General features: G+C 38.7%; 2 protein-coding genes across 4 annotated transcripts; one reads left to right on the top strand and one right to left on the bottom strand.

Moving 5' to 3' along the window:
* Positions 1–258: 258 nt before the first annotated feature.
* On the top strand, positions 259–7,026 carry KMS1 (SNARE associated Golgi protein family). The gene is made up of 8 exons (XM_059573872.2): positions 259–644; positions 1,444–1,655; positions 2,560–2,638; positions 2,971–3,270; positions 5,087–5,247; positions 5,851–5,967; positions 6,223–6,402; positions 6,512–7,026. The coding sequence occupies exons 1-8, from the start codon at positions 575–577 to the stop codon at positions 6,686–6,688; spliced, it is 1,296 nt and encodes a 431-aa protein (XP_059429855.1). The 5' UTR covers positions 259–574; the 3' UTR covers positions 6,689–7,026.
* A 7,766-nt stretch (positions 7,027–14,792) lies between these two features.
* TIC (time for coffee) lies at positions 14,793–21,727 on the bottom strand. 3 transcript variants are annotated; one of them, XM_059579005.2, is made up of 13 exons: positions 21,325–21,727; positions 20,813–21,211; positions 20,524–20,705; positions 20,107–20,413; positions 19,604–20,015; positions 19,428–19,488; positions 19,224–19,322; positions 18,814–19,087; positions 18,646–18,712; positions 18,471–18,537; positions 18,014–18,385; positions 15,474–17,919; positions 14,793–15,339 (listed from the first exon to the last, which is right to left on the bottom strand). In XM_059579005.2, the coding sequence occupies exons 1-13, from the start codon at positions 21,419–21,421 to the stop codon at positions 15,335–15,337; spliced, it is 4,788 nt and encodes a 1,595-aa protein (XP_059434988.2). In that variant the 5' UTR covers positions 21,422–21,727; the 3' UTR covers positions 14,793–15,334. The 3 variants fall into 3 exon arrangements, with proteins under 3 accessions (XP_059434988.2, XP_059434986.2, XP_059434987.2); XM_059579003.2 differs by having other exon boundaries at positions 14,793–17,919; positions 21,325–21,726; XM_059579004.2 differs by having other exon boundaries at positions 14,793–17,919; positions 20,107–20,410; positions 21,325–21,726.
* Between the last annotated feature and the right edge of the window lie 3,194 nt (positions 21,728–24,921).

Genomic DNA, 24,921 nt, shown 5'->3' with positions numbered 1-24,921 from the left:
TTTTTTATTTGAGTATTATAAATATTTACTGGGTTTATACGATATTGAGGTAATTCAACCGTTATTATTTTCTGGGGAGTAGTATATATAATAGTGACGGTAATTATTAAAAAACGATGGGTGATACTGTAATTTCGTTTCTCAATCTTTCCAAAAAACCATAAAATTGATATTCTTATCAGTTTATCACCATTTATTCAAAATTTAAATAATTTCCTTTTTTTTTAAAAAAGGCTATTTGGGTCACACTTGTGCATTGTCTAGTGAGGAAAGAGGGGGAGAGAGAGAGAGAGAGCGATAAAAGCTACAGAGGCGGATCTTCACGCAAACTCCTCTTGAGCCCTCTTCTGTTTCGGTTGCTCCTTTAGATCTCTGCGAATTTTGTTCAAAATAAATTCAAAAGGAGCAATACAATTAAGATAAGTTTGGTATTTCAAATTCAAGCAATTGATACATGTCCTCCTCCCGTTTCTGCAACCAATCACAAACTTCACTAACACGCTCAGGAATTTATAGATTCCTATAGAATATAGATACCCAAATAGGGAGTTTCTGATTCTGGCATGCTGGCTTAATGGGTCGCAAACGATCAACTCCGTCTTCTTCTTCTTCCTCCTCCCAAGGTGGTGAAGTGGGGATCTCAGGTAGGCGATTCTGATTCTTATTTTTCTCATTGTTATTGGTTGTTATTCATATTGGGTTTTCTGTAAAGTTCCATTTTTTTAATCTGAATCATTGCTTTCAATTTTTTTTTTTTTTTTTTTGTTAATAGCTTTTCTGGGTGTTTTAAACAAATGTATATTTTATTTTTGGAGGGGGTAGTTGGGATATTTGCTTGTAAAATCCTCGGTTTGAAATTGGATCTGTGAGAAATTTCTATTTCAATTTATGTTTGAGTTAGGATAGGTAGGAGTACGTGATTCCCAGAAGTTGAGCTGATTGCTGAATCAAAAAGTGAATTGGACATGACATTTCAGAGTTGATAAGCCTTTATGTGTTTTGATTGTTTCGGTTCTGTGGTAATAGGGAACAAAGTGCAATTCTATTGCTTTCTAATGCGCGTTTCAATGGGTTTTCCAAGTGGGTAGATTGGAATTGGATTGTGCTAGGAACTGTTATATCAAGGTCTGTATAGAAGGAATTGTAATACAGACTGTTATTAAATTAAAGTTTCCGTCTTGGAGATCCACGCTTCTTGCATTTACCTTGCACTTGCAGATGGAATGAGTTATTTTCTATGTGTTTGAACATTATTTACGGGGATCAATTTCGTTTTGTTGTTTTTTTTCCCTTTAGGGTAGACTGCTTTTGCATAGTAAGTCTATGTTTCCGGTTATGCTTCGTCAGAAATGTTTCTGCATTATCTAAGATTAGAAACTGGCATTTATAATGCTTTGAGTGCCCTTTTAAATCCCATCACCTGATAAAATTGTTATTTTGCAGAACTCCATCAGAGGCATCAACAGGAAGTAGAAAATTTGACACTTACAACGCAACCCTTCAAAACTTTGAAGTTCTTTGTTTTGGCTATTTTTCAATATGTGAAGCAGTCAATACTTTATCTGTTGGCAAAAGGAGGATGGTTGATGCTTTTGAGCACCGTGTCAGTTGCTATTGGAGTTCTTATTATGACCATTGATGGCCCTCATGAGAAGGTATCTTTGCTTTATGGATTACCATTGTCGTTTCACTATCATAATAGCTTCATTTTCATAGAACGTTCATGTTCGTATACAGAGTGCAGAGTCTCTGTAAATTGGTTAAGAATTCTGATTTACTCATAGTTGGGTCACCCGCATAACAGTAAACTATCAAGCATTGTGTTAGGATGCAAATCTTGACTTCCCAGCTCCATCCTGCATGTGTGATTAGTTCTAAATGACTAATTACCACCCAAAGTTTTGTACATTTTTTTTTTTTTGATGTCGGGGAACCTCTCCAAGGCAGGGCCTTTCGGACCCACCCCTACAGAATAAACTCCGGTCCCGTGCACAACACCCTCGGAAGTTTCCCTATACGGAACTGGTTAAATCGTTGGCTTTTCACTAGGGGTGTGGCCCCAAGAAATTGTTTGCACCTATGAGGTGTTGAACCTTGGACCTTGAAGTGAGCAAACCTTAAGACTAAAGCCTCCACCACTTGGGCCAACCCCTTGGGGTTCATATTGTCATGCTCCGAAAAATTAATGTAGATCTGACCTTTTATCAACACCCTTCTCATTAAGGTGATGATTGTTTGTGAGGTCCTGGACAACTGTTATAAGCTTAAAGTCCTTACTTTCTATAATTAGGAATGACGAATTACCACCCTAAAGTTTTGTACATATTGTCTTGCTCTGAAAAATTAATGTAGATCTGACCTTTTATCAGCACCCTTCTCATTAAGGCAATTATTGTTTGTGAGGTCCTGGACAACTGTTATAAGCTTAAAGTCCTTACTTTTTATAATTAGGATGACGAATTCCATGCAAATTTTACTTTTGGAATTTATGGTGAATTAATTATCTTCTTGTTTGTTTTGACGATTGGATATAATGATATTAATGCCATGTTTCTGCAGCATGTTGAGGAGCTTTCTAGATATATCAGGTTTGGACTATGGTGGATGGCTCTTGGAGTTGCATCCTCGATTGGTTTTGGTAAGGAACATTTTGTGCTTGGAATGTCATGCATTTTAGTGGTCGAATGAGTTTTTGTGCTAATGTATATAACTGATCTTTGGGGGGAAAGTTGGTTGTCATGGCTTTTATGTTTTGGGCTAGGCAAAGCATAGTTTTTTTTTTTTTTATATTTCTTCTAAACTATGTAGATAGCAAATGATTTAGTGAACCTCTTTTTTTTTTTTTTTTAATTTTTTTTTTTGTCTTTGTTTATTGAAATATCTCGGTTCAAAATATCATGACCATTCCTGTGTAATATATTAGCACTCAAATTGTAAAATTAACCTTTTATTCCACTTGTTTTTCTTCAGGATCTGGTTTGCATACATTTGTCATGTATCTTGGCCCCCACATTGCACTGTTCACATTAAAAGCAATGCAGTGTGGCCGAGTGGATTTAAAAAGCGCTCCATATGATACAACTCAGTTGAATAGAGGTCCTTCATGGCTTGATAAGAATTGCACTGAATTTGGTCCCCCATTGTTCCAGTCATTAGATGGTTTGCGGGTTCCGCTTAGCAGCATATTGCCACAGGTTCAGATTGAGGCTGTTCTATGGGGTATTGGGACTGCTATTGGAGAACTTCCTCCATACTTTATCTCAAGGGCAGGTATGAGGAGTATATTTTTTATTTTCCTACTTATGTTGTACTCCTGGGAGTACTGGGACTAATTTTAATTTTAATTTTGTTTTTGTTTTTTTTTTTTTTTTTTGAGTAGGCCCTCATTTGGGATAGAGTTATTATTTGGATTATGGGGATCTCATTTTGTGTTGAGATTGATGCATTTGACTAATTGTTTCTCATAAGGGTTTCAGCCTTGCTTATGTCCTAGGATTCTTCTCTTCACATGGCCTAGTAATTATGCAATTTATTACATGTTACATAAAACTAGTGAAGTACCAATGTTCAATATAATAGCACTACATGGGTGTGTGGGTCGATAACTATGAAATGTCTGATATTAAATATGTAATCAGGTGTCTACTGGTCAACATATGTTTCTTTTATGATAAATGATAATATATTCAAGAAGAAAACTCAAATGAAAATTAAAGACCAAATTTGATTTCTCAAAATTCAAAACATCCATAAACTTCTAAGATGAGCACGGTGAGTTGTATATTGAATGAACTAAAGCCATAGAAAAAAAAATTGTAATACTTTCGTCTTAAATTGGAAAGATGAATAGCCCATATGGAGTCAGTGGACTATAAAAGCATTCATAAGTTCTAAGTCTTATATTAGTTCCTTATTAGGTGAGACTTGGCTTTATAAGTAATTTTAAAGCTTCAAATTGACTAGTTATTTTGGAGTGATAGCACGAATGTGGCTAGCAATTTCCCTGATCATTACAAATGGTATCAAAGCAACTAAATAACACCATGTGGTACTGGAACATTGCGTGGCGTGGCCCTTACGAGGATGTCAAGGATTTAGGGTGAGGGAGAAGGAGATTGTAACATCCCTGTCCCAGATTAGGAAGATGAGTAGCCCATATAAAGTGGGTGGATTATAAAGATACTCATGGGTGCTAAGTTTTACATTGATTTTTTACTAGGTAAAACTGAGCCTTATAAGTGATTCTAGGGATGCTCCAAATTGACTTGTCCTTTTATAGTGTGATAGCGTAAATGTGGCTATTGCTTTTTCTAGGTCTTTACATAAACCATGCGCTGAAGGTATGGGAGAAGAAATTGAAAATGTCAACAACTTGGATTTGTCCTGTTAGGTAGAAGTGAAAATGCCAATGGTCATGTATTTCAGAATGAGTGGATTTCATGTAGGACACAATTCACATTAGTTCTAGAGTTTTGAGATGAGAAATCGAACAACTTCGACAACCAGGCTAGTTTGAGTTTTGCTTCTTGTCAAATATGGTTGATGCCATACTTTGACTTGCTGCATCGTTGTTAGAATTGAAAAGATATACCATATGAAGGGTGATAGTTTGTGGATATGTATTTTTATTACATAATCTGTACTGTTATCAGTACAGGTTGCAGAAAGAGTTCATTATGTGTTTGTATGTTACTATCTTTTTTTATTCCTTATTAGCAATTCTTTGGAGCTTCCCATGTCTTGTCTACTGTTGGCTGTTTTGTGCTCTGTAATACATTTTTCATGTGGATATTTTTGCAGCTCTTAGGAAATTATTCTATTTTAAAGAAACTTGTCTGGTGGAGCTTGAATATGCATGATCAATGTTCAGTAGGACCTTTTACGGATCCATTGTTAACCTTTAACTTGTGGGTATAACTAAATATGAATCATAGATCTTTTGTCTGAAGTAGATGCATTCATGTTATTTTCATTTGGCAAGTTTTTATCGTTAGTGTGGTGTAAGGGATCGGGATGAGTACTATTACATTATGCTTCTGATTAAAGACTTAATTCTGCACTAATACTAATCTGCCACATTATGCAGGAAGCATGTCGGGCAGCAAATTGGACGAAGCTATTAAAGAATTGGATGCCTCCTCAACTGAAGACAAAGGAGTCATTGCTACTCGCCTAAATCAAATCAAATGCTGGCTTGTATCACACTCGCAACACTTGAACTTCTTTACGATTCTAGTGCTGGCTTCGGTTAGTTTGGACTTTCTCTGGCTTGGTTACAGGAAGTCTTTTGTGAATGGGCCTGTTGGAATCTTTTAACAAGTAAAACTGTATATGTATACATATTCTGTCACGCTCGATCCAGCAAAGTTTGTTGTTTGTTTCTCTTGATAACTTTATTTTCTTAGTGTCTTGCAATTTTTTCTTTTTTTTTTTCTTGAGTAAAGATCCCTTAGAGAATCATGAAAGAACATATGTAGTTGAACCCTAAACCTCAGGAAAATGGCTATAGTTAAAGCATTTGATACCTCAATACTGTGCCCCCTCAATTTCTGTTTACATTAACTTTTCTTGAAATTCTAAAACTTGATTAGGTATATGCCCATCCTGACGTTTGCTGAAGTTTCATTCTAAATTTGAATTGCTCCAAGGTTCCTTGGAAATTGTATTTGCTTGGTATTTTGATGTTATTATATCTCGTATTTATCATCAATAATGCTTTATTATAAATGGTTCCCATGTCTAATTCTGAGGAATTCAGGTTTCCTGAAAATTCTTATGTGATGTATTTCCCTTCAAACGCAATGTTGTTTTTTATTATGTTAGCTGCCAATTAACTGAAGTATTTTACAGGTGCCAAATCCTCTGTTTGACCTTGCTGGCATTATGTGTGGACAATTTGGGATCCCATTTTGGAAATTTTTTTTTGCCACGTTGATTGGAAAGGCAATTATTAAAACTCACATACAGGTTTGTGAATTCTCACATTCTTTTACATCTTGGTCTTAGTTGTTTTAGCTTGTAATTGGTTCAATTTGGCCTTTTTTTGGCTTTCTTATTGTCGCACCAAGTGTATTGTTCACATCATGCACAACAGTTCAATGATCAGACTACCATTTAGAGGTTATGTGAATGAGGAAGCTTTTGTTGTCTCTTCAAAGGCAGCTGTATGCCTGGTGTCAATATCATAATACCTAATATGTTTTGGCTCCCCCTCTTTTGCAGACGGCTTTCATCATCTCGGTTTGCAATAATCAGCTTCTTAGCTGGATAGAAAATGAATTGATTTGGATATTGAGCCTTATACCCGGTTTTGCTTCCGTCTTGCCCAACCTTATTGCCAAACTCAATGCAGTCAAAGACAAGTATATGAAATCATCTTTTCCAGGGGCCTCAAATACGAAGGTATTCAACCGACATATGAGTCATCCATCTAATTTTGGCAAGGTTTTGGCCCACATTCATCTAAGTTTTTATTCTTTCCTATTTAATATTCTGTTAAACCATTCCCCAGGAGAACAAGTGGGATTTCTCACTCACTTCAGCCTGGAATACTATTGTGTGGCTCATGCTCATGAACTTCTTTGTCAAGTTTGTGAATTCAACTGCCCAAAGTTATCTGAAGACACAGCTGGAAAATGAAGTAGCTGAATTGTCAAAGAAGTCATCCACGTCAGCAGATTCAAAATGAGTCCAACCATTAATGCTTTGATTAAGTAGAAGTAGTGGAATTTTTAACAGGGCTACCATTGATGTGAACCCAAAACTTTCTGCTTCAGAAAGTCCATTTTAGCTTGTATAGAATCAGGAACACAATGGGCAACAGGAAAACTTGCAGGTTTTTATTTTACTTGTCTGCTGCTGGGGGAAGCATTGTTTTGGGATAGTTTTTAGCCCAAATGCTAATTATTGTTGAAAACGGAAACTGGAATCTGTTTATTCTTTTCCAATTCAAACAGATTATAAATCCATGAACTATTTTAGCTTTTAAAGCATCTGAGTAAATGCTCTCGCTGTGTTTTTTTCCGAGGTTCATGAGCTAACAAATTTGATTATGTAGCCTCTACTCCGTTATCCCCCAAAAATAACAGGGGGGTTAGAATATAGCAGATACAAGTTCCTTCTATTTCTTGTGCGCCCGTCTTCAGGGTCTGTTTGGGATTGTACTTGAGGGGCCTAAAAGTGTATTTAACACTCAAAAAGTCTATTTAAAGAAAAAAGTAATCGTTTGGTAAAAAAAATTAAAAGTGTTGTTAAGGGTTCAAAAAGCTTAAAAAATGATGTTTTTTTTTTCTAAAAACGCTTTTTGACTTAAAAGCTTTATTTTCAAACGTAATTTTAAACAGGCTCTTAATAAGTAAGATTCAAGCAGCCTACGTATAAGGCTTTATTGAGCATGGGCCTATAGTAAATGGTTGTATATGGGCTAGTTAATGGGCTGAAAAGGCATACTTCTTGTATGGGCTAGTTAACGCACTTACGTGGCCAAACTATGATTAAGGAACCAAAAAAAAAACACTTTTTAGGGGGTAAAAAGTTAATTTGAAAGAATTGGAATAAATCTTTTAAAAATTTTTATGGGATTAGTTGAAGCTCGGAGAAGTACGTGATTCCGCCCCTGGATATGATTACCTGCCCACCAAGTTGCTTATGCAAATTAGTTGATTGTAGAGATAAAGTTTAGTGAAGGATTCTCCACTGATCAAGTTGGTATGGTGGAGGCATGATGGGCATCTAGACATGAGTTTATTGAACCCTAATTAATATTGTTTTAGATAGAGAAGAAGAGATATGACTAGAATAACTTAATCATCAGTGCATGATGGTATGCATTACTTATTTATGATGAATAGGATTACATAAATAATAATAAAAAAAAAGTTCCACTAGTAGACTATGATATCATGAGAAACGGTCTAGTCAGCCTTGTGCATCGATGTTTGTCGATTTGGCTAAGATCATGCTTTGATTCAGATTTTAGCCCCAACTTATTAAATATTCTGCTAATACAAAGGGTAAATCCTACTGGGGCAGGAAATCAAGTTTCTGTACGGTTTTTTGCCCTAAAATAAGCCTTTTTTTTTTTTGTACTTTTAATTTATGAAAATATAACCTAGAGGTGATATATCCATATCATATTGTTTAAGTGTTTATGTATGTTAAAGAAATAACACCCAAAAGATCTTAAACTTAGAATACCATTTGATAATCTAGTTGGGTATGTGTGTGTATATATATATATATAAAATCGGGCCCACTTTCGAATTTCAATAATCAAGGGATTACAATCTCAAGATAGAGAGAGATGGGAGTCGATAAAAGAAATAATTTTTACCAAATAGAATAAGGACATGGTTTCAAAATAAACTACGCTTTTAATAATGTATTAGACAAAATAATAATAATAAAAAAGTAATATTTAATTGATTTTTTTATTTTGATTAAAAAAATATAGTAATAAACTACGGTGTCATAGGATTGTCGTTGCCCATTGTACTTGATTTAGTTTTTTATTAACTAAATTTAAAATATAAAATAAATAAATAAATACCTAAAACAAATAATATATGGATAAATTTGTTAGAATAACACTCCTCTTCATGTATATGTCCAAACTTCCACTTAATAAGTGATACCCAACACCTTGAATATGAATTAGGATCCTTTCAAGTTTATTTGAACTGAATAATATCGACTTAGTTATATTTGATGAGTACTTTCGTCCAATTAAAAAGTGAAAAGACAAAAATACCCCTATAATATAATTAACGGAGTGTTATCCAGTTCAAATGAACTGGAGAGGATCATGTTCTCTTAAATATTTAATAATGAGAGATGAATGATTGAAACAATTAAAGATTCGAATTTGGAAAATAATGATTCTTTTGAGCTCAATCAAATTCTAAACGAGCTTGTGTCAAGGTAGATTTAACGAATTTATCAAATTATTGCTTAAGAAAAAAGAAAATTATTTACCATCTTAATGATAGAAACCAAATTTGAAGAGTATATCCAAAAAAAAAAAGAAAAGAACATTATCAATCAATTAACCATAATGTTTTACTGAGACAATTTGAAAAAATATGACTTCGTTTTAATTTGATCTTATTATAAATAAAGAATATACATTTCGGAAGATGCTCCCTATTACTTATATAGTTATGTCTTCAAATAAGATACTAGAGATTGCTCAATAAATTAATGATAAAGGTGAAAATTTTAAACTATAATTAAATTTATTGAATTGTTTATTTATTTTGTTAATTATATTATTTAATATTTTCTTTCAACTCTATCGTTTTAGTATTACCCTTATGATTTATGAACAAAGAATAAGGTTATCGGATGGCTTGATTCTTGGGTTGTGTGTGTGTGTTCGTGATAGGCCACGAAGGTCCAGAAATCCAAAAACTGGGCCAAAGTGGTCATTAATATGACGGGCCTAAGCGGGACGCACGAAACCGCAAACTTGACCCGAAAACCATTCGAACTGAAATTGATCCTGTCGGTTTTGTGAAACCCTTGGAGATAATTGAAAAGACAAATGATGTCCGCCCATTCAAACCAATCACCAACTCGGCTGTCGCATCACGTAAATAACGGACCAGATTTGTTCTTGGACTTACTTAATACGGTCATCCCATCAAAGGCGCGCTAGGCCGACAGGGCTGTCACGGTTAGTCATTCCAACAACGTGGTCGTGGAGCCCAGGCGCAAAAAATAAAGCAAAGCATTGTCCCGCGTAGTGGGGGCCACTTCTCCAATGGTGGGGCGGCGCCCTCCGGTGGGATTATTTTCTCTGATCCGGCCCCATCTAAACAAACACACTTGTGCGGTGGTGTGTAAGGGGCTCGTGGGATTTTGGAAAGCCTGACAGATAGTACTGACATGGGCGACGGTGTGGGCCACCATCCCCCGATTTTCTGGTTGCGATCTTTTATGTAACATTGTTGTCTGCTTTTTCGGACACGGTTAAACACCCCTGGGCCCTACCACCTTTTTTCCCCCCATTGAGCCAATTAATTGTTTTTTATTCAAGTAATTAATTAATAAACAAGGCACAATACATTATCATTAATTAACCTGTTTAGTTTATTTATTTAATTATAACCAAATAATTAGGTGGGGGTGGGGGTGGGGGTGGGGGTTGCGTTGCGTCCCTTGCTATCCTTCTTCAGGGATTTTTTTGTTCGATTCAAACATTTGAAGTTTTTCAACACAATTATGATAACTGCGGCGGGGCCCAGAACCCAAAAAGAGAAAGTTTAATTGAACTGCTTAAATTTTGGTCAACCACTGTTGAAGTAGTAAACGTATCTGATTCTTGCTTCTGGTACTCATCGGAAATGGACGGTGCCGGAGCGAGAAGAGCTCTCTCTCCAGAATTGGCTCCCTCATCTCGCTATCCCCAGATCCAATTTTTTTTCTCGCAGATGGTGTCGTTGATGCCTGACGAGGCCTGCAGCTACAAACAGATCTCGAAGTCCTAACCGCCTGATATCGTTGACACAGAGAGAGGACGTGGAAGCCGGTGGACAAGTTTCGATGTCGCAGTCTGCAACTGTTAAAAGAGGGGAAAGATTGAAGAGGAAGGCTTAGAAGGGAGAAGTTAAAGTCAACGTTAACAGGTTTTTTGGGGACGTGGAAACTTGTGGTTAAGGTTAAGATTAGTGACGTGGAAACATTTTAGCCCTTATTTTATTTTTTAAACACGTGACATCCTCCCTAATTGGAGGGTGGAAACATTTTAGCCCTCTCGTTTGAATGGGAGCCTGCCAAGTCAATAAAGACGGCCTTCTTAAGTTTTGCAGTGAAAATGTGTCACTTGGATTTGGATCTCTTCGTTTGTTTTTGAATGAAAATAAGCTAATTCATATTCATTAAAAAAAAAAGGAAGCCAATTCACAACTAAGATTTAATTTTGGACATAAATTTCTTCTAAATCAGTTTGAAAGAAATATTTTTTAACTCATTTAAAATAGTATTATGTGTATGTGTCTATAAATATTTAAAAGATACATTAAATTCTTAATATCATTAATAGGAGTTTATTAATTGAGACTAAATTTAATGTGTTTTTTAAATATTTATAAACACTTTACACTATTTTAAATGAATTGGAAGATATTTCCTCCAGATTAGTTTAGAAGAAATTTATGTACTTTAATTTTCACCAAGTTTATATATCTCATTTTTATTTTGCTATACTAATGTGATAAGGCTTAATAATTATTAATTTATCTCATGTTAATTTAATAAAATAAAAAGAGTGATGATAGAGAGCACGCCTGGCGTGCATGAACAGTATGCACGCCGGGCGTAAATTTTTTATTATTATTATTATTATTTTACTATTTTAATTATAAAGAAAAAAAAAATTTAGCATGCACGCCGGGCGTGCTCTCTATCATCTCTCAAATAAAAATATAGTATATAACATTTTTTTTTCTTCAATTTCATCACATAAATTGTTTGAAAATTCTAATCCAAAAAGTAATCTCATAGCGACCCAGTAGCCCACCATAATTAAATTATTTGCAAGATTTTGACTCTTCTCATAATAATTAAGAGGGAGAAAAAAAAAAGACCAAAAACAAAAACAAGAACGAAGCAAGTGTGAAAACAACAATTGACATATATGTATTGCGGTCATAAAAAGAGGTTACTTTCCGTACTATAATTGTTGGCAAAGGCTTTAATCCAATTCTTTGGTTGTCCAATAAACTGCCACCCACCTCACCTGGACTCACATAAAGATTGAAAAGTATGGGCCCTCCAATTAGGTCACGTCCCATTATGATATGCCTCCTGGCGTTGCCCACGTCGTTGGACCATCTTCTTTGTCATATCGTATCTGCCAGCATGGAAAATAAAGAGTAAACAATTTTCGTAGTATCACATATCAAATACCAACTCGGTCAACCCAAGTTGATTTTCAAATCCAATAATTGATTTTCAAAAGACAAGACAGAAAAAAAGTATGGAAAAAAAAAAAAAAAACTAAATACTAAATAGCATTTATTTTAATGAATGAGGTTAATAGTATTTAGTTTATGTTTTATTTAATTTTCAAAATTTAACCGTATTTTTGGAAATTCAATAAATGAGTCTTGCCTTATATTATTTTGGGTAGGTCAATAAATAGGTGTTGCTCTAGATTGGATTTTGTAATTCAATAAATGGACTTTGCTCTAAACAATTAGTATATTTAAGTGTGATTTGTACTCCATTTGAATCAGATTTGATGAATAAACACACGTCCAAATTATCCTAGCGTGAGACTCCTCTTTTGGTGGTGAAATTATGTCACACCCCATTGTTGGCCAATGAAACTTTGATTCAACTCGTGATTTCTTTTATACTTCTTGTTCTTTGTTTGTTTTGATATCTAGCCTGCATAATGCATAAGATAATTACTTTTGGCTTCATCCTAATTGCTAGCGGGCATGAAATCAAACGCAATTATGGCCATAATTCGACGCCAAGATGGACATGGCCTTGCCCATATGCAAGACAACACCTAGCCAAGGCCTTAATCCATTAGTGGACGCCCTACACAAGTAGAGGATATGCAACAATTTCAAATATCAACGTACAACAATTCCTTTCACAAATATTATAACTCTTTTTCTCATAGCAACTCGCCATTTATTCTCGTTAACTTAAAAATCAGAGAGTTTTCCACCAACCCCAATAAGTTTTCTACTGTTTTTATTTTTTGAAGTTTTGTCTTTTAATGAAAATGAGGAATTATATGTCATGACATCCTATAAAAGAATATTATACATTAAGCATAGGAAACACATAAAGTTAAGAAAGCATATAATTCATTGTTTCTTCTTTCTGGGTAACATTAATTACATTATACCCCTAAATTGTAAGTAGTCTAACCTTTTTAGTGCCACAACTTATAATGAACTCTTTTTTGCCCTTCCATTTTTAGCTCTAGAGATTCGACAAGGTAAGAATTAAGTATTATTTTTTGTTGTTGATTTCTTTATAGATGAGCAAAGTAGTGAGGACCCAGCCAAATCCATTTTATATTTAGGTGATGCCAGCTCCAACTTTCCATAAAATCCTTTCTATTATTCTTTTTGCTAACACGTCATCGTTTTCTTTTTTATTACCATAACTCATAAGTTTTAACCTCCATTTCTCAACGTTATATATTCAAGGAGAAATTTCAGAAAATTTCAACTCACTTGTTTTGAAATTATCCTTCGAATATCAAAAACTTTCAATTTACGGTATTGAATTTTTAATTTTTTGCAATGCCCTTCTTCCGTTATGATTTTTTGTTAAATATTTTCAAAATACCATTTTTTTTTTAATAAAAAAATATCTTATCTCAATTTAGGTTAAAAGTTTTTAAACTTCAGGGAGTAACTTCAGAAGAATTTTGTTAAATTTTTCCAATATTTGACGTGAATAGATCAATCCAAAACAACTTTGTTTCCCATTCATCTTCAAGTTAGTGGCCAGTCGGAATTTTCATAATTTATTTCGTGTTAAAAGGAAGGCACATGTGCCCTTGTTCCACCTTCACATCCTTTTTATCTCAACATTCTTATATGGACCAATTTTATTTGAGTGGCATGTTGCATTTTGTTAGCATCTCAAGGCAATGGAATCGGTTGTGGGGTTTCATGGATTCCCTCATGGGGTCCCTCTCAACCAAAGAGATAGGGGAAAAAGGAAAAGCAAAAGAAAAATACTTTTTGTCTTTCCGATCATCAAAAGAGAAAATAGAAAAGAAATGGAGTGAAAGATTTGTCACCTGCTTATTCTAGCAAGTTCAGGATGTACATCCTATTTTCCTCACCATCTATGAAAACTTTTTTTAAACTTTTTTTTTTTATTTTTTAATATTTTTCAAAGTGTGGTGGGTCCTGTGGGTGGGGTAATCACGACTCAAAGATAAGATATGAGGAGGGAGGGGGGCTGCCCTTTTCTTCAATTCAAACATTGGACAGAAAATAGAAAGAGTTGAAAACACGTGTGAAGCTGAGGGTGAATATTAGAAAAGTCACTTATTTTACAACACAGGATATGTCAGAAGTCTCAGAACGAACAACAACATGTCCTACTCTGGAAGATCCAACCGCTCTGAGTTGAGTTTAAGTGGTCTCTGAGTAGGACCACGGGGAAGGGCAAAGAGGTCTATTCAATAATGTCGATCATGATTATGATACAATATACTAACACAGTAATCATCATAGAATAGATAGGGGCAAAGTGGGCATGAGCCACGTGGAAGATACTTACCTTTCCAACAACAACCTACTACATTTGTCAAAGAGCATTTGCGGTAATAAAATTTTGGAATATCAAGTATCTACGTAATATCCAAATACACCCCCCCACCCCCCACCGGGCCCCATACCCCATATAAAAACAAACAAAGAAATTAGTCTTCTTTTCTTTTTTTCCTTTTTTTTTTTTGAATTGAATAGAAGTTCTTCAAGGCATCCACCTCACCTCAACTTCCACTGTACACATATATCCATCTCTTCACATCACCAAACATAACAAAGCCACAGCACAAAGGTCGCTTGGCATCTCCTTTCTATTATACTTGACAGTTCCACGAATAGACAACGACGCCAAAATATTCAAAAGTGGGCCACCCCTATATATATACATATATGTGTGTGTGTGCTCTCGTCACTCTCTCTCTCTCTCTCTCTTCTCTAAGAAAATGGCGCATCATTATCAGGAAACAAGGCGAAGCCAATATATATAAATAATAATTAAGCAATAGCAGCAGCAGCAGCAGCACCATCAACACACGCAAGGCAAGAAAGATTGGCTCGCAAATTTAAATAAAAAAATTGAGAGGGCTACACTCTTGTATGTGCCAGACATATACATACATATACACCCTCCACTGCATATATATGTCAAAAGATTGATGTTTTTACTGCTCTTTCCTTAAAAACTAAAAAACCCAAAACAAATAACTAAAAGCAAAGAGGAACCTCCCAAAAGAAGAGAAGGTTTGGTCTTGCTCTTCCTTGCCTTGGCTCTTTGACACCCTTCTTTCCTCTCTTGCCCTACAAAAGATCGATACAACACTTTCTTCTCCCGTGCCATTGCCAACCCCCGTCTTAAACCCCGCTCCATCAAAATCAATCGAATTTTCAATTAGACTTCCACGATCAACCCTGTCAGATTATGAACACAAGTGTACAGAGTCAGATGATTACATCTCAACCACATTCAACAGAGCACTATCTTTCCCACTCGGCTCAACTAACTTCCAAAATTGTGGATTCCATTCAGAAATGCCTTTCCCAAAGCCATGATTTTTTGAACGTTAGCAGCATGCTCCATTTCTTCAGGCTGCCAGAAGGTATGCAAATAGTCATTTTCTAGGCAAGAAACCGCTCCTGACACAAACTAGCTCATTCAACCTTTTCACATTTTTCCCTGGGGGGTTACAATTTAAACCACCGAGGGACATGGTTTTCACTCACCAGCTGGTTGTTTCTGCTCTGCAGGCTTCACCGGAACCGGGGTGGGAACTGCACGCACGTAGGAGAAGCTAGCAGGCAAAAGCTGATGTGGGTTCCCAGGGGACTGTGCAGCACCAAACTGGGTAACATGGAGAATGCCCTGCGAGGGTAAGCCACCACCTTTCATGTTGCTACCAGCTGTAGCAGCTACCTTCGTAGGATCAGAAGTGCTGGTGTTAACAAGTGGAGGGCACAATGACAACATCCCAGTTGAGGATGCACCCGATGACCCCTGTGGCTGCTGCTGCTGCTCACGGCGGTTTCTTTGTTGAAGATAATACGCACTTGCAGGTGATCCAGGGGTAGTACCAGTCGAATGTGGAGCTTGTGCATGTATATAGCCGTTAGAGAAGAAGAGCTGGGCTTGCTGAATATGCTTTGGTAACTGCTGTGGCGGCTGCTGCTGTTGTGACAATTGAGGCTTGGTTGCACTGTCCGAAGTAGAGGTGATGTGGTGGTTTCCAAGAATCGATGGAACATTCCTCCCCCCAACTGGAGATGACTTCCTGCTAGGCACTGAAGGGGCGTTCTTCGCCTGCTGAGATGACAATGTAGAAGCTTGGCCAGCTTTGTTGGCTGTGGACGTGGAAGCAGTAGTCCTGGGGCTTCCACCAGCGCTCTTTGACATGGAGGAAGTTGTGGGTGAGCCAACCATCACTGGAGGAGATGGGGACTGGTTGCTGCTTGAGGGTGGTTGCCCTTGTGATGTCGAAGATTTTGCATTACCCCCAAAAGATATTTGTGTGTGACTTTGCTGGGTCCTTCCTTGCTGTTGAAGGGGATTTTTAAGGGATGAGGAGTTTGAAGAGGAAAGGGGTGGAGAAGGAACTTGCGAAGTGGCTGTCCGTACAGAATTCTTCCACTGAGGAGACTGAGCTGGGCTGCCGCTGCTGGTCTGGACTAGGTTTTGGGGAAAAGAAGACAGATTGCTAAACTTTGTGGCCATAGAAGACGACGAAGGTAAGTGATGCTCCGAGTAAACACTCCCATTACTCGTCACCGGAGTTTTGCTTCGAGTTGCAGCTGCTACAGCAAATTGATGCTGCTTAAGTTGAATCATCTGCTGTTGTTGATTCCGCTGCAGTTGCTGCTGAGAACCAGGAGCATTCACTGTGTTTATAGCAGCAGGCATAACAGAACCAGAAGCACGGCCAGGAGCAGACCCAAGGTTAAGACTTCGGGTGGAGCTGTCAATGACAGTGTTGCCCTTCACTGTGGTAACCGAGGCATCAGCCAACTCTGGCCTAGAGAAGGCAATGGACTGTCCAACCGTCGCTGAAGCCTTCCCTGGCATGGCCTTCCTTTCTTCTTCCAAATTGGAAGAATCACCTCCTCCAGTTTTCCCATCTTCAGAAATACGGTAATTTTTCTTCTGCTGTGCCACTTGGGCAGCAGCGGCAGCCATGATATGAAAATTATTCTGGAACATAGCATGATTCTGTGCAATGGATGAAATGTCAAGGCCAGGAGTGGTGGTAGCGCCATTCATGGAAGCAAAAGACACAGGAAAAGCTTGAGATGATGGGGGTTCCACTCCAGCCTTCGATCCATGCTGTTGTTTCCTTTCGGTATGATTACCACTTGCACTGCCAGCCCCACTGGCACCGCCCATCATTGCAGGATTCATAAAGCCGAAGTTGGGAGGGTGTATCGGCATTGCAAAATTCTGACCATAAATACTCATGTTGGCACGAGAAACACGGCTATCAGCACTCAAAGGGCTATCTTCTGCACCCATCTCAGACTCAAGTTGGCGAGCCTGATGAGGGACATGCTGGTTCTGCTGTTGCTGCCGCTGCTGCTGCTGCTGCTGCTGCTGCTGCTGTAGTGGCTGTGAAGATTGGTTTTTGGGGGCAGGAAAGCCTTGAACGTTTCCAGCGCCACCGTTGCCATGTGGCCTCTGCTGCTGATTCTGCAAGTGCTTCTGAGATGACGATGAACCACTAGAAACGCTTGCATTATTCTGATGAGCCTGAAGGCTCTGCTGTGACTGAGGAGGTGGTTGTTGCTGCTGCTGCTGCTGCTGCTGCTGCTGATGATGAATATGCGAAGGATGGAGCATTGGAGAAGAATAGAAAGACCCATTGAAGAATGGCATTGCCTGAGCATGGGTTCCTCTATAAGCTGGCGGTGCCCCAACATGAGCAGGAATTGGGAACGTATATCCGTTGTTCTGCAAAATTGCCAAATACTGAGTTTCGTTCCCAGGCATGTTTGGGTAGTTGAAGCTCATTGGTGCAGCTGTAGCTGCTGCTGCTGTCGCTGAGGCACTTACTGCAGCAGAATTAGAAGCACTTGATGTAGCAGCACTACCAGCAGCAGGAGGAGACTTTCCAGAACCAGATCGAGCAGAAGGAGCTCCTACTGGTTGTTGCTGGTTCAGAGGAAAGATGAAAGCAGGGCCATGCTGGAATTCAATACAAAAGAGCACAAAAATTTAGAAACCATTCACAAAAACAACACAATCATAAAAAATACAAACTCGGACAAGAGAATCGTACCAAGATATTACTAGGCGCTCCTGGGGGCAGAGCTGGCTGAAGCAAAATTTGCTTTCTTTGGGAAGTATCCACAACGTTGGCTGCTGCTTGAGAACCTTTATCCTTCCCAGTATGACCAGTAAACATAGCAAGACCTTGCCCCTTGTCCTGGGCGGAGTTCACCCCCCTACCTGGAATGTTTCCATGCAATTCTGCCGGAGGCACCACATTGAGATTGCATGGCTTAGCCCCGTACAGTGATGCAGACCCAGCCGCCGCAGGCCAGAAGGGATTCATCCTAGCGAGTTGCTGGTGGTACAGTATATTCCGTGCAATGTAGCAATGCGTTGCACACCTCTTTGGCCTAGGTTGAGTGAAAAGCAACTGTGGTGGCTGCACAAGTTGGAAACTTCGTCAGCACAGAGGCGAACTTGAAGAGCCTAAACATAACCAAAAAAAATACCCAATTTTGACATACTTGTATAGCTGCAGGAGTTACGGTGCTGCCATCCATGGATACAACTCCTTGCAGAGGTGCCATATATCTGCTGATGAAAAGAGTGTCATTTCCCCAGAGAAGATTATCAAAAGCACTGATGTACGGCTAATGATCGAAAGAGCAAGGAATACATAACAAATTAACCCGACCGTACCCCATTGGAGGAAGACCGCCCGGCCAGCCAGGGACAGATATTGGCAAAGGTAGAGGGCTCGTTTGGGCTGAAACAAAACCAAAAACCACTTAAAATAAGAAACCCAATTGGGCCAAAAGGATCTTCCAAAAGAGAGAAAAAAGAAAAAGAAAGATCGAGTTGAAATACCAGTTCTTTCAGTGCTACCGTGCTGTGGCTGCTGCTTCTGAACATGGTGGTGGAACTTGTTGTTGCCGCTTACGCTAACAGTGCCGCTATCTCTATCGGTTTTCTCCAAGTCAACCTGGAGGTCGATATTCCTCTCCTTACGAGCAACGACCGGCGTCTGTGATTGGGCTTCTTCTGCGGCCAACGATTTCGCCTTCTCGTTCTCAAGATTCACCGCCTCTTCCTTGCATATTTTCACTGCTTTATCATCTTCCTTCACCATAGGCTTAATTTCCTGCACATTTGAGTAAAGTACAACACCACATATCAGATTCTAGCTCAGAACCATCACACTCCATACCAAACATAGGGATAGACTAGAGAGAGAGAGAGACGGAAATAATAAAAAGAGACAAGGCTGGCCCACCCACCGTTTCAGCATCTGTGACCATAGATTTAGGATCTACGGCCACAAAATCAATCACACCGTCCCTTTCTGGGGATGATCTCAACGGAGGAGGAGGCGGAGCCTGCACAACCAATATCACCCAAAAAAAAAAAAAAAGAGTCAAATTTCAGAAAAAGAAATTCGTGAAGAAACAATGAGGAGCTCGTTGCAAGACCAAGATCCTCACCATCAGATCTATCTGGAACTTCTCTTCTTTGTGGTTCTCCACCTCAGACACCGTTGAATTCCTGCATAAAACCCCGCAAATAAAATCAGAACCTAAATTTCAGAGATTAACCTCTGAGCAAAAAATAATAAGTGAGAAGAAATGTTAAAAAAAAGAAAAATCTGTGAAGCTCTCACGCTTTATTCGCTTTCCCGTCCTCGCGATTATCATCCACTCTGACCACCGGAGATTCCTTCTTGGGCGACTGAGGCTCCTCCTTACTGGAGCCGACGTCTTTACCCTCCGATTCTCCCGTCAAAGGCTTTGAATCCGATAGGGGATGGCTTTCCGGCTTGGCTGTTGACTCCGGTGGCGCCTCCGACGAGACCAGTACCACTTGAGGATTGGCCAAATCGTTCGGAACTCCGCCGTTTTCAGCTACGGATCCTGGCTTCTTCTCCACGTTAGGCGAGGACGAAGCTTCGATTTTCGCCGGCTGATCGATCTCGGCCTTCGTCGTGGTCGAAATGGGACTGTTCCTGACTGTGAAAATCGACGGATTCTCATCGTCGTACTTCACCGCTCGCGGTTTTTTCCTCTTTGGTGCCACTGGTTCGAATAAAAAAACCAAAAATTTTATGAGTCACTTGCAGAACAATAAGAAATGTAATTAGTTGCTCTGAAGGCCGAGAGTACCCACCAACAGCGGACATAGGATTGACCAAGGAACTGGAATTCTGAGGTGGAATCGACGATGACTGAGGTGCAGCGGACGTAGAGTTTGAGATCGGCGACGAGACTCTGGATTTAGCATCGCCGGACTTATTGGGTTCTCTTGGATCGAACTTGACGGAATCGGTGGCCAGGATTTCTTGCTTGGAAGGGCCCTGAGGCTGCCTCAGCATCCCGTACAGCACCTCCGCTATCTCTATCTCGATCTCGTCCTGAGCTGAGGACGATGACTTGGACGACGATTTGGGAGGCCGCAGTTTGGGTCCATTGGGCTTCTACATCGGCATAATGAACCTCGTTAATCGACCAAACAACTTCACAAAACAAAAGAGAAAAAACAATAAAAAAGAGAAGCAAACATGGAAATGAAAGACTTGAGGCTCACCATCTTCTTACGCAACGAAGCATTGGAAGAAGACGGCGAGGCTGGAGCCGGCGGCGCCGCTGCCACCGAAATCGATACGAGGCTCGGTCTCACCGGCGATGTCGAGGTCTGGCGGTGAATTTGCTCCGCACCAACTCCGGTAGCACTTGAAGCCCAACATTCGTGCGACCTCTTTGTCGACGCTGAAGCGAAAAACAACAAAAAAGAGCAAAGATATCAAAACCCGAAATCCACCAAATCTAAGAAATTTCAGAACGCTGACAGGACTTCCACCGTTCTACGGTTCTACCTGACCGGGCTTTTCTGGGCACCGACACACCAATCATCTCGTCGGCTGCCTTCCACGTCGGCGCTGCTCTAAAAACTTTGGCCGGAGGAGGAAAGCTCTTTCGATGATTGGACATGGCCACAGCCGAGGACAATAGCGGTGGCGGGTTCGGAGGTAGCATCCTCACGGAGGCGGCTCCGTCGTCATCCTCATCATCCTCTTCGTCGTTCACGCTCTCCTCCGAACTCTCCTCGCCGCCATCCTCTCTGCTGTGGAGCAATCTATCGGCTCTTCTCCTCTTGCTCCGGCTCAGCCGATCCCTGTCGCGCTCGCGGTCCCGATCGCGATCTCGATCCTTCTTTCCGCTCCCTCCTCGATCTCTCAGCCTCGCCGTCTCTTGTAACTCTGGCCCATCCTCCTCTGCACCACAAAATTAAGAGAGCCATCAAAATCAGCGAAAACGAAGTCGTTTTCTTGAAACCGAAGAACTGGGTATTGCTGAGAACCCTCAGATCTGATGGAGATTTACACACCTGGGGAGTCTCTGAGACTGCTACTTCTGTGTCTACGTCTGGATAAACCGTTCGCAGCCGCCATGGTTGCTCTTCTCGCTTCTCTGCTCCTATCCATCTCCGCTGCCACGAGCTTTCACCAAATTAGCCACACCCAGGAGATTAATCTCGTCGCTCATCACCGGAAACCCACCATAATTCCCCGAAGATGGTATCAGGGCCACCGGAAATTGAACGTCTTTAGCTAACCGATACAGCAGATCAAAGATCTTCCACAAAGCTGGATTATCAGAAAGAGAAAAAGATCCTACTTTCGTTTATCTTCTCCTCTCTCTCTCTCTCTCACTCTCTTCCTCAGTCTGCGTTGCGCTTCTCCTTCTCTTTCCAACTCTCTCTCTCTCTCTCTCTGTCCTCACTTTGTGCTCTCACCTCATCATCTTTTCGCTATTTCACTCTCAACGATACCCACTCCAACGCCTCGTGGACGGCCACGATTTTTGAGCTTACACCACTTGCTCCCATCGGGACCGTTCCCTCCGCGACATATCCAGCGGTTCTAAGTGGCTAAAACCAACATGGCAAAATCGTGACCGTCCAATCCATTGCCCCGCTAGACTCTTAGGGGTTGTTTGGATGGCACTTTTTTTGGATTTGTTTTGAAATTAGGTTTTTTTCGATATTGTAAAAATTTTTGGTTCAAACTTCTGGAATGCAAAAATTTGCATGTTGACCATGAAGTACAATTTTCATTTTCAAAACCTCATTTTATCCGAATTCCAAAATTGTGACTAGCATTAAATGACAATTATTGGGTCCTGATTTTCACCCAAGTGTACAATTATGTTGTCCTAACATGTTTCAAAAAAATCATGTCAAAAAAAAAGAAAAAAACCGTGTTTCAAAAAATTGATTACCGAAGATCAACTTCGGCTTTGAAAATGTATAGAAAATGTGCATGCATGCTGTTGAGTGAGAAATGGTTTTTTTTTTTTTTTTTTTTTTAAGTAAACATGTAAACTAGCATGATAATAAAATGTGCATGCAATATTGTTTTTAGATATTTTTGTTTTCCTAACAATGACTAATAAATGCATTTTGCGTTCAATTGGGTGAGGTTAGGTGAGATTGCATTTGATAACGATCAATTTTGAGGTAAGTTTTTGCTAACAGAAATGAGAAAAAGTAGTTGCCTATTCCGCTAGATACCAAAAAACACACATAATAGTTAGCTTGGATTTGGCTATTCTTTTGGAGATGTTCTATTCACTATTTCACACTATAAATCTTGTTTATTATTACTTTTCTCTCTGTTTATTATTACTTTTCTCTCTCTTTATTTCTTTCACTCTTTATCATTTTCTTTCCTTAGACTCTCTCTCCCACAAAATAATATTTAAAAGAAAAATAAAGAATAAAATAAAGAATCTATTGAAAAAAATTAGTAGGTCAAACAAAAGATAGAAGGTAAGTTGTGCAGACATGAGGTTAGTTGTGCCGCCGGATTTGAATGAGTGGTCATCTTCTTCGATTGCATTATCATCACCATTCCAGTAGTTTTACTGTTCCATGTCAGGTGGGGTAAAAAAGTTGGTCACAGATTTGAAAAGTGGGATTTGGAGTTAAAAAGTTAGGAATGTCAGAGTAACAAAGGTTGGTCTGAGATGAGATGAGATTTGTGAATTGTCCCATTTGATGCCAGAAATCATATCAAATCTTCATGCAGGGGGCATTAAAATTTTAAACCATTTCTAGTCTTTAATGGGTAAACTTCCACTTCCATCAGGTTTTGATATTCTCCAAATTGGTGTAAAGTCACCACATTCTTCAATGCTTTATTGATTGATGATCTTGACAATCCGCAGAAGCAGGAAAATGTGAATACTCGTAATCTAAAAAATAAATAAATAAATAATTCGTCCCTAATTATATTGTTCAACTTGATATCTTGGTTGATTGTTTATAAATTCACCATTGAATCTGTAAGTTCTATATCTCGTATTGCTTGGCCTAATGTCATAGTTATTATTATTTTTTTCAAATCTACATGCACGATTAATGCAAAAAAAAAACAATTTTTTTTAAAAAAATACAAAAACCAATTGTAGCTTGCCCAAACCCTAAAACAAAGAGTAGGGGTAAATCTATAACTTTTACTTTAGAGGGAAGCAAATTTTTTTAAAAAATTATTGTGAGGGGACTATTTTTAGAGGTCTATTTAATTTTTTTCCTTTTCTTTTTTTTTTAAAATAATAAAATAAATAAAATAAAATAAAATTGTTTTTGGGACCACCTCATATTTGGACCCCATGCCATAGGGTGGTTCCGCTCTGACAAAGAGGGTCTTAAAACCTCACTTGCATCTTTAGGTGTTCGGACACTTCGGCCCCCTTTCGAGGCAAATGAATACCACTGCAGTCCTCTTTTAATTGACTATCCGAATTCAAGGACAACAATCCAAGAAACAGGAGGGGAAGGCAAGGATCTGATTGTTTTGTAGTTGGGCTATTTGTTAATGTTTTTGTTTGAAAAAACAATATTAAATTGTTTGGTGTGGTTTATTTTGACAAATAACTTCATAGCGTTTAACCAATGACTAAACACTCCCTAAGGCAAAAGAAAAACGGTAAAAAAAAGAGAAAAGGTCCTTACTATTAAAACAGTTAACATAATTCGTTAATGTAGCACAACTATATCAATCATATTGTGACACGTTTCAATTACAATTAAAAATTAAATTATAAATCATCTTGGAAATAAAAACAAAAGGGTGGTCCCCTCCTTGTTTGGCAAGCACTTTTTTTCACTAAGGAGCTGGCATTGTGGAAATAGGTATACGCGTAATGCAACAAATAGGCAACCATCCTAAAATAGATTTACAACCAATGGTCCGCCCCGGCCTACATATAATATCAAACCATGCATTACCGTGATCTTACTAAGCAAAGATCAATTACCGAAAAAAGAAATTATCCTTCCTGCAAATTTAACAGCAAAAAACATACAAGTAAAACAGCAAAACACAAGCAACAACCAGTTACAATTGATGCAATACCACCAAAATGCACTTCAAGCAAATAAGACCACTAATATTACAATTACTCCTAGGCAACATAAACAGCACACGACCGAACCAACACAACATCGCATAGCAGTATTGAGCCACTGGTTGCCCAATGCACCGTTATTACCATGTTCACCCACTTCTAAGATATCAGCCGATGGTGATGATATATTTTCCAACAACTCATCTTCCCAATCTACTCGCCCTTGTTGGGATGTGGGTGGCGGCAAATTTTGTAGTAGCTCATCTTCCCAATAGAAACTACCTCGATGATTCTGCAATAACACCAATTGAGCATGGATATAATACCAATGTATTAAAAAAAAATATAAGCATATTAATAGTTGAAGCACCTCGATTAAATCAGCTAATGTTGCGTCATTCTTAAAACAAACTATTATGTTGATAGCCAGAAAAATTAATTACAAAACACACCACCTTTGGATCTGTTTTATACCCATCCCACTAGCTCAAAGGTGTCTGCTATATGTGAACATTTATTTTTGCATCATTGTCAATGCTAAGTCACAAACAAGATGCAAAAACAACCAACGAAT

Source organism: Corylus avellana, chromosome 2, assembly GCF_965113065.1.
Source record: "Corylus avellana chromosome 2, dhCorAvel1.hap1.2, whole genome shotgun sequence".
Classification (NCBI taxonomy): Eukaryota; Viridiplantae; Streptophyta; class Magnoliopsida; order Fagales; family Betulaceae; genus Corylus; species Corylus avellana.
The sequence above is the reverse complement of the archived record's forward strand: the minus strand, read 5'-3'. Positions and strand labels throughout refer to the sequence as shown.

Coding starts and splice junctions, on each gene's coding strand:
- KMS1 (XM_059573872.2), top strand. CDS start 575: ATGGGTCGCAAACGATCAACTCCGTCTTCTTCTTCTTCCTCCTCCCAA. Junction 645..1,443: donor TGGTGAAGTGGGGATCTCAG/GTAGGCGATTCT, acceptor GTTATTTTGCAG/AACTCCATCAGAGGCATCAA. Junction 5,968..6,222: donor TTATTAAAACTCACATACAG/GTTTGTGAATTC, acceptor CCTCTTTTGCAG/ACGGCTTTCATCATCTCGGT.
- TIC (XM_059579003.2), bottom strand. CDS start 21,421: ATGGATAGGAGCAGAGAAGCGAGAAGAGCAACCATGGCGGCTGCGAAC. Junction 18,713..18,813: donor CGGTAGCACTGAAAGAACTG/GTATTTCAACTC, acceptor GTTTTGTTTCAG/CCCAAACGAGCCCTCTACCT. Junction 18,538..18,645: donor GGCGGTCTTCCTCCAATGGG/GTACGGTCGGGT, acceptor TTTCATCAGCAG/ATATATGGCACCTCTGCAAG.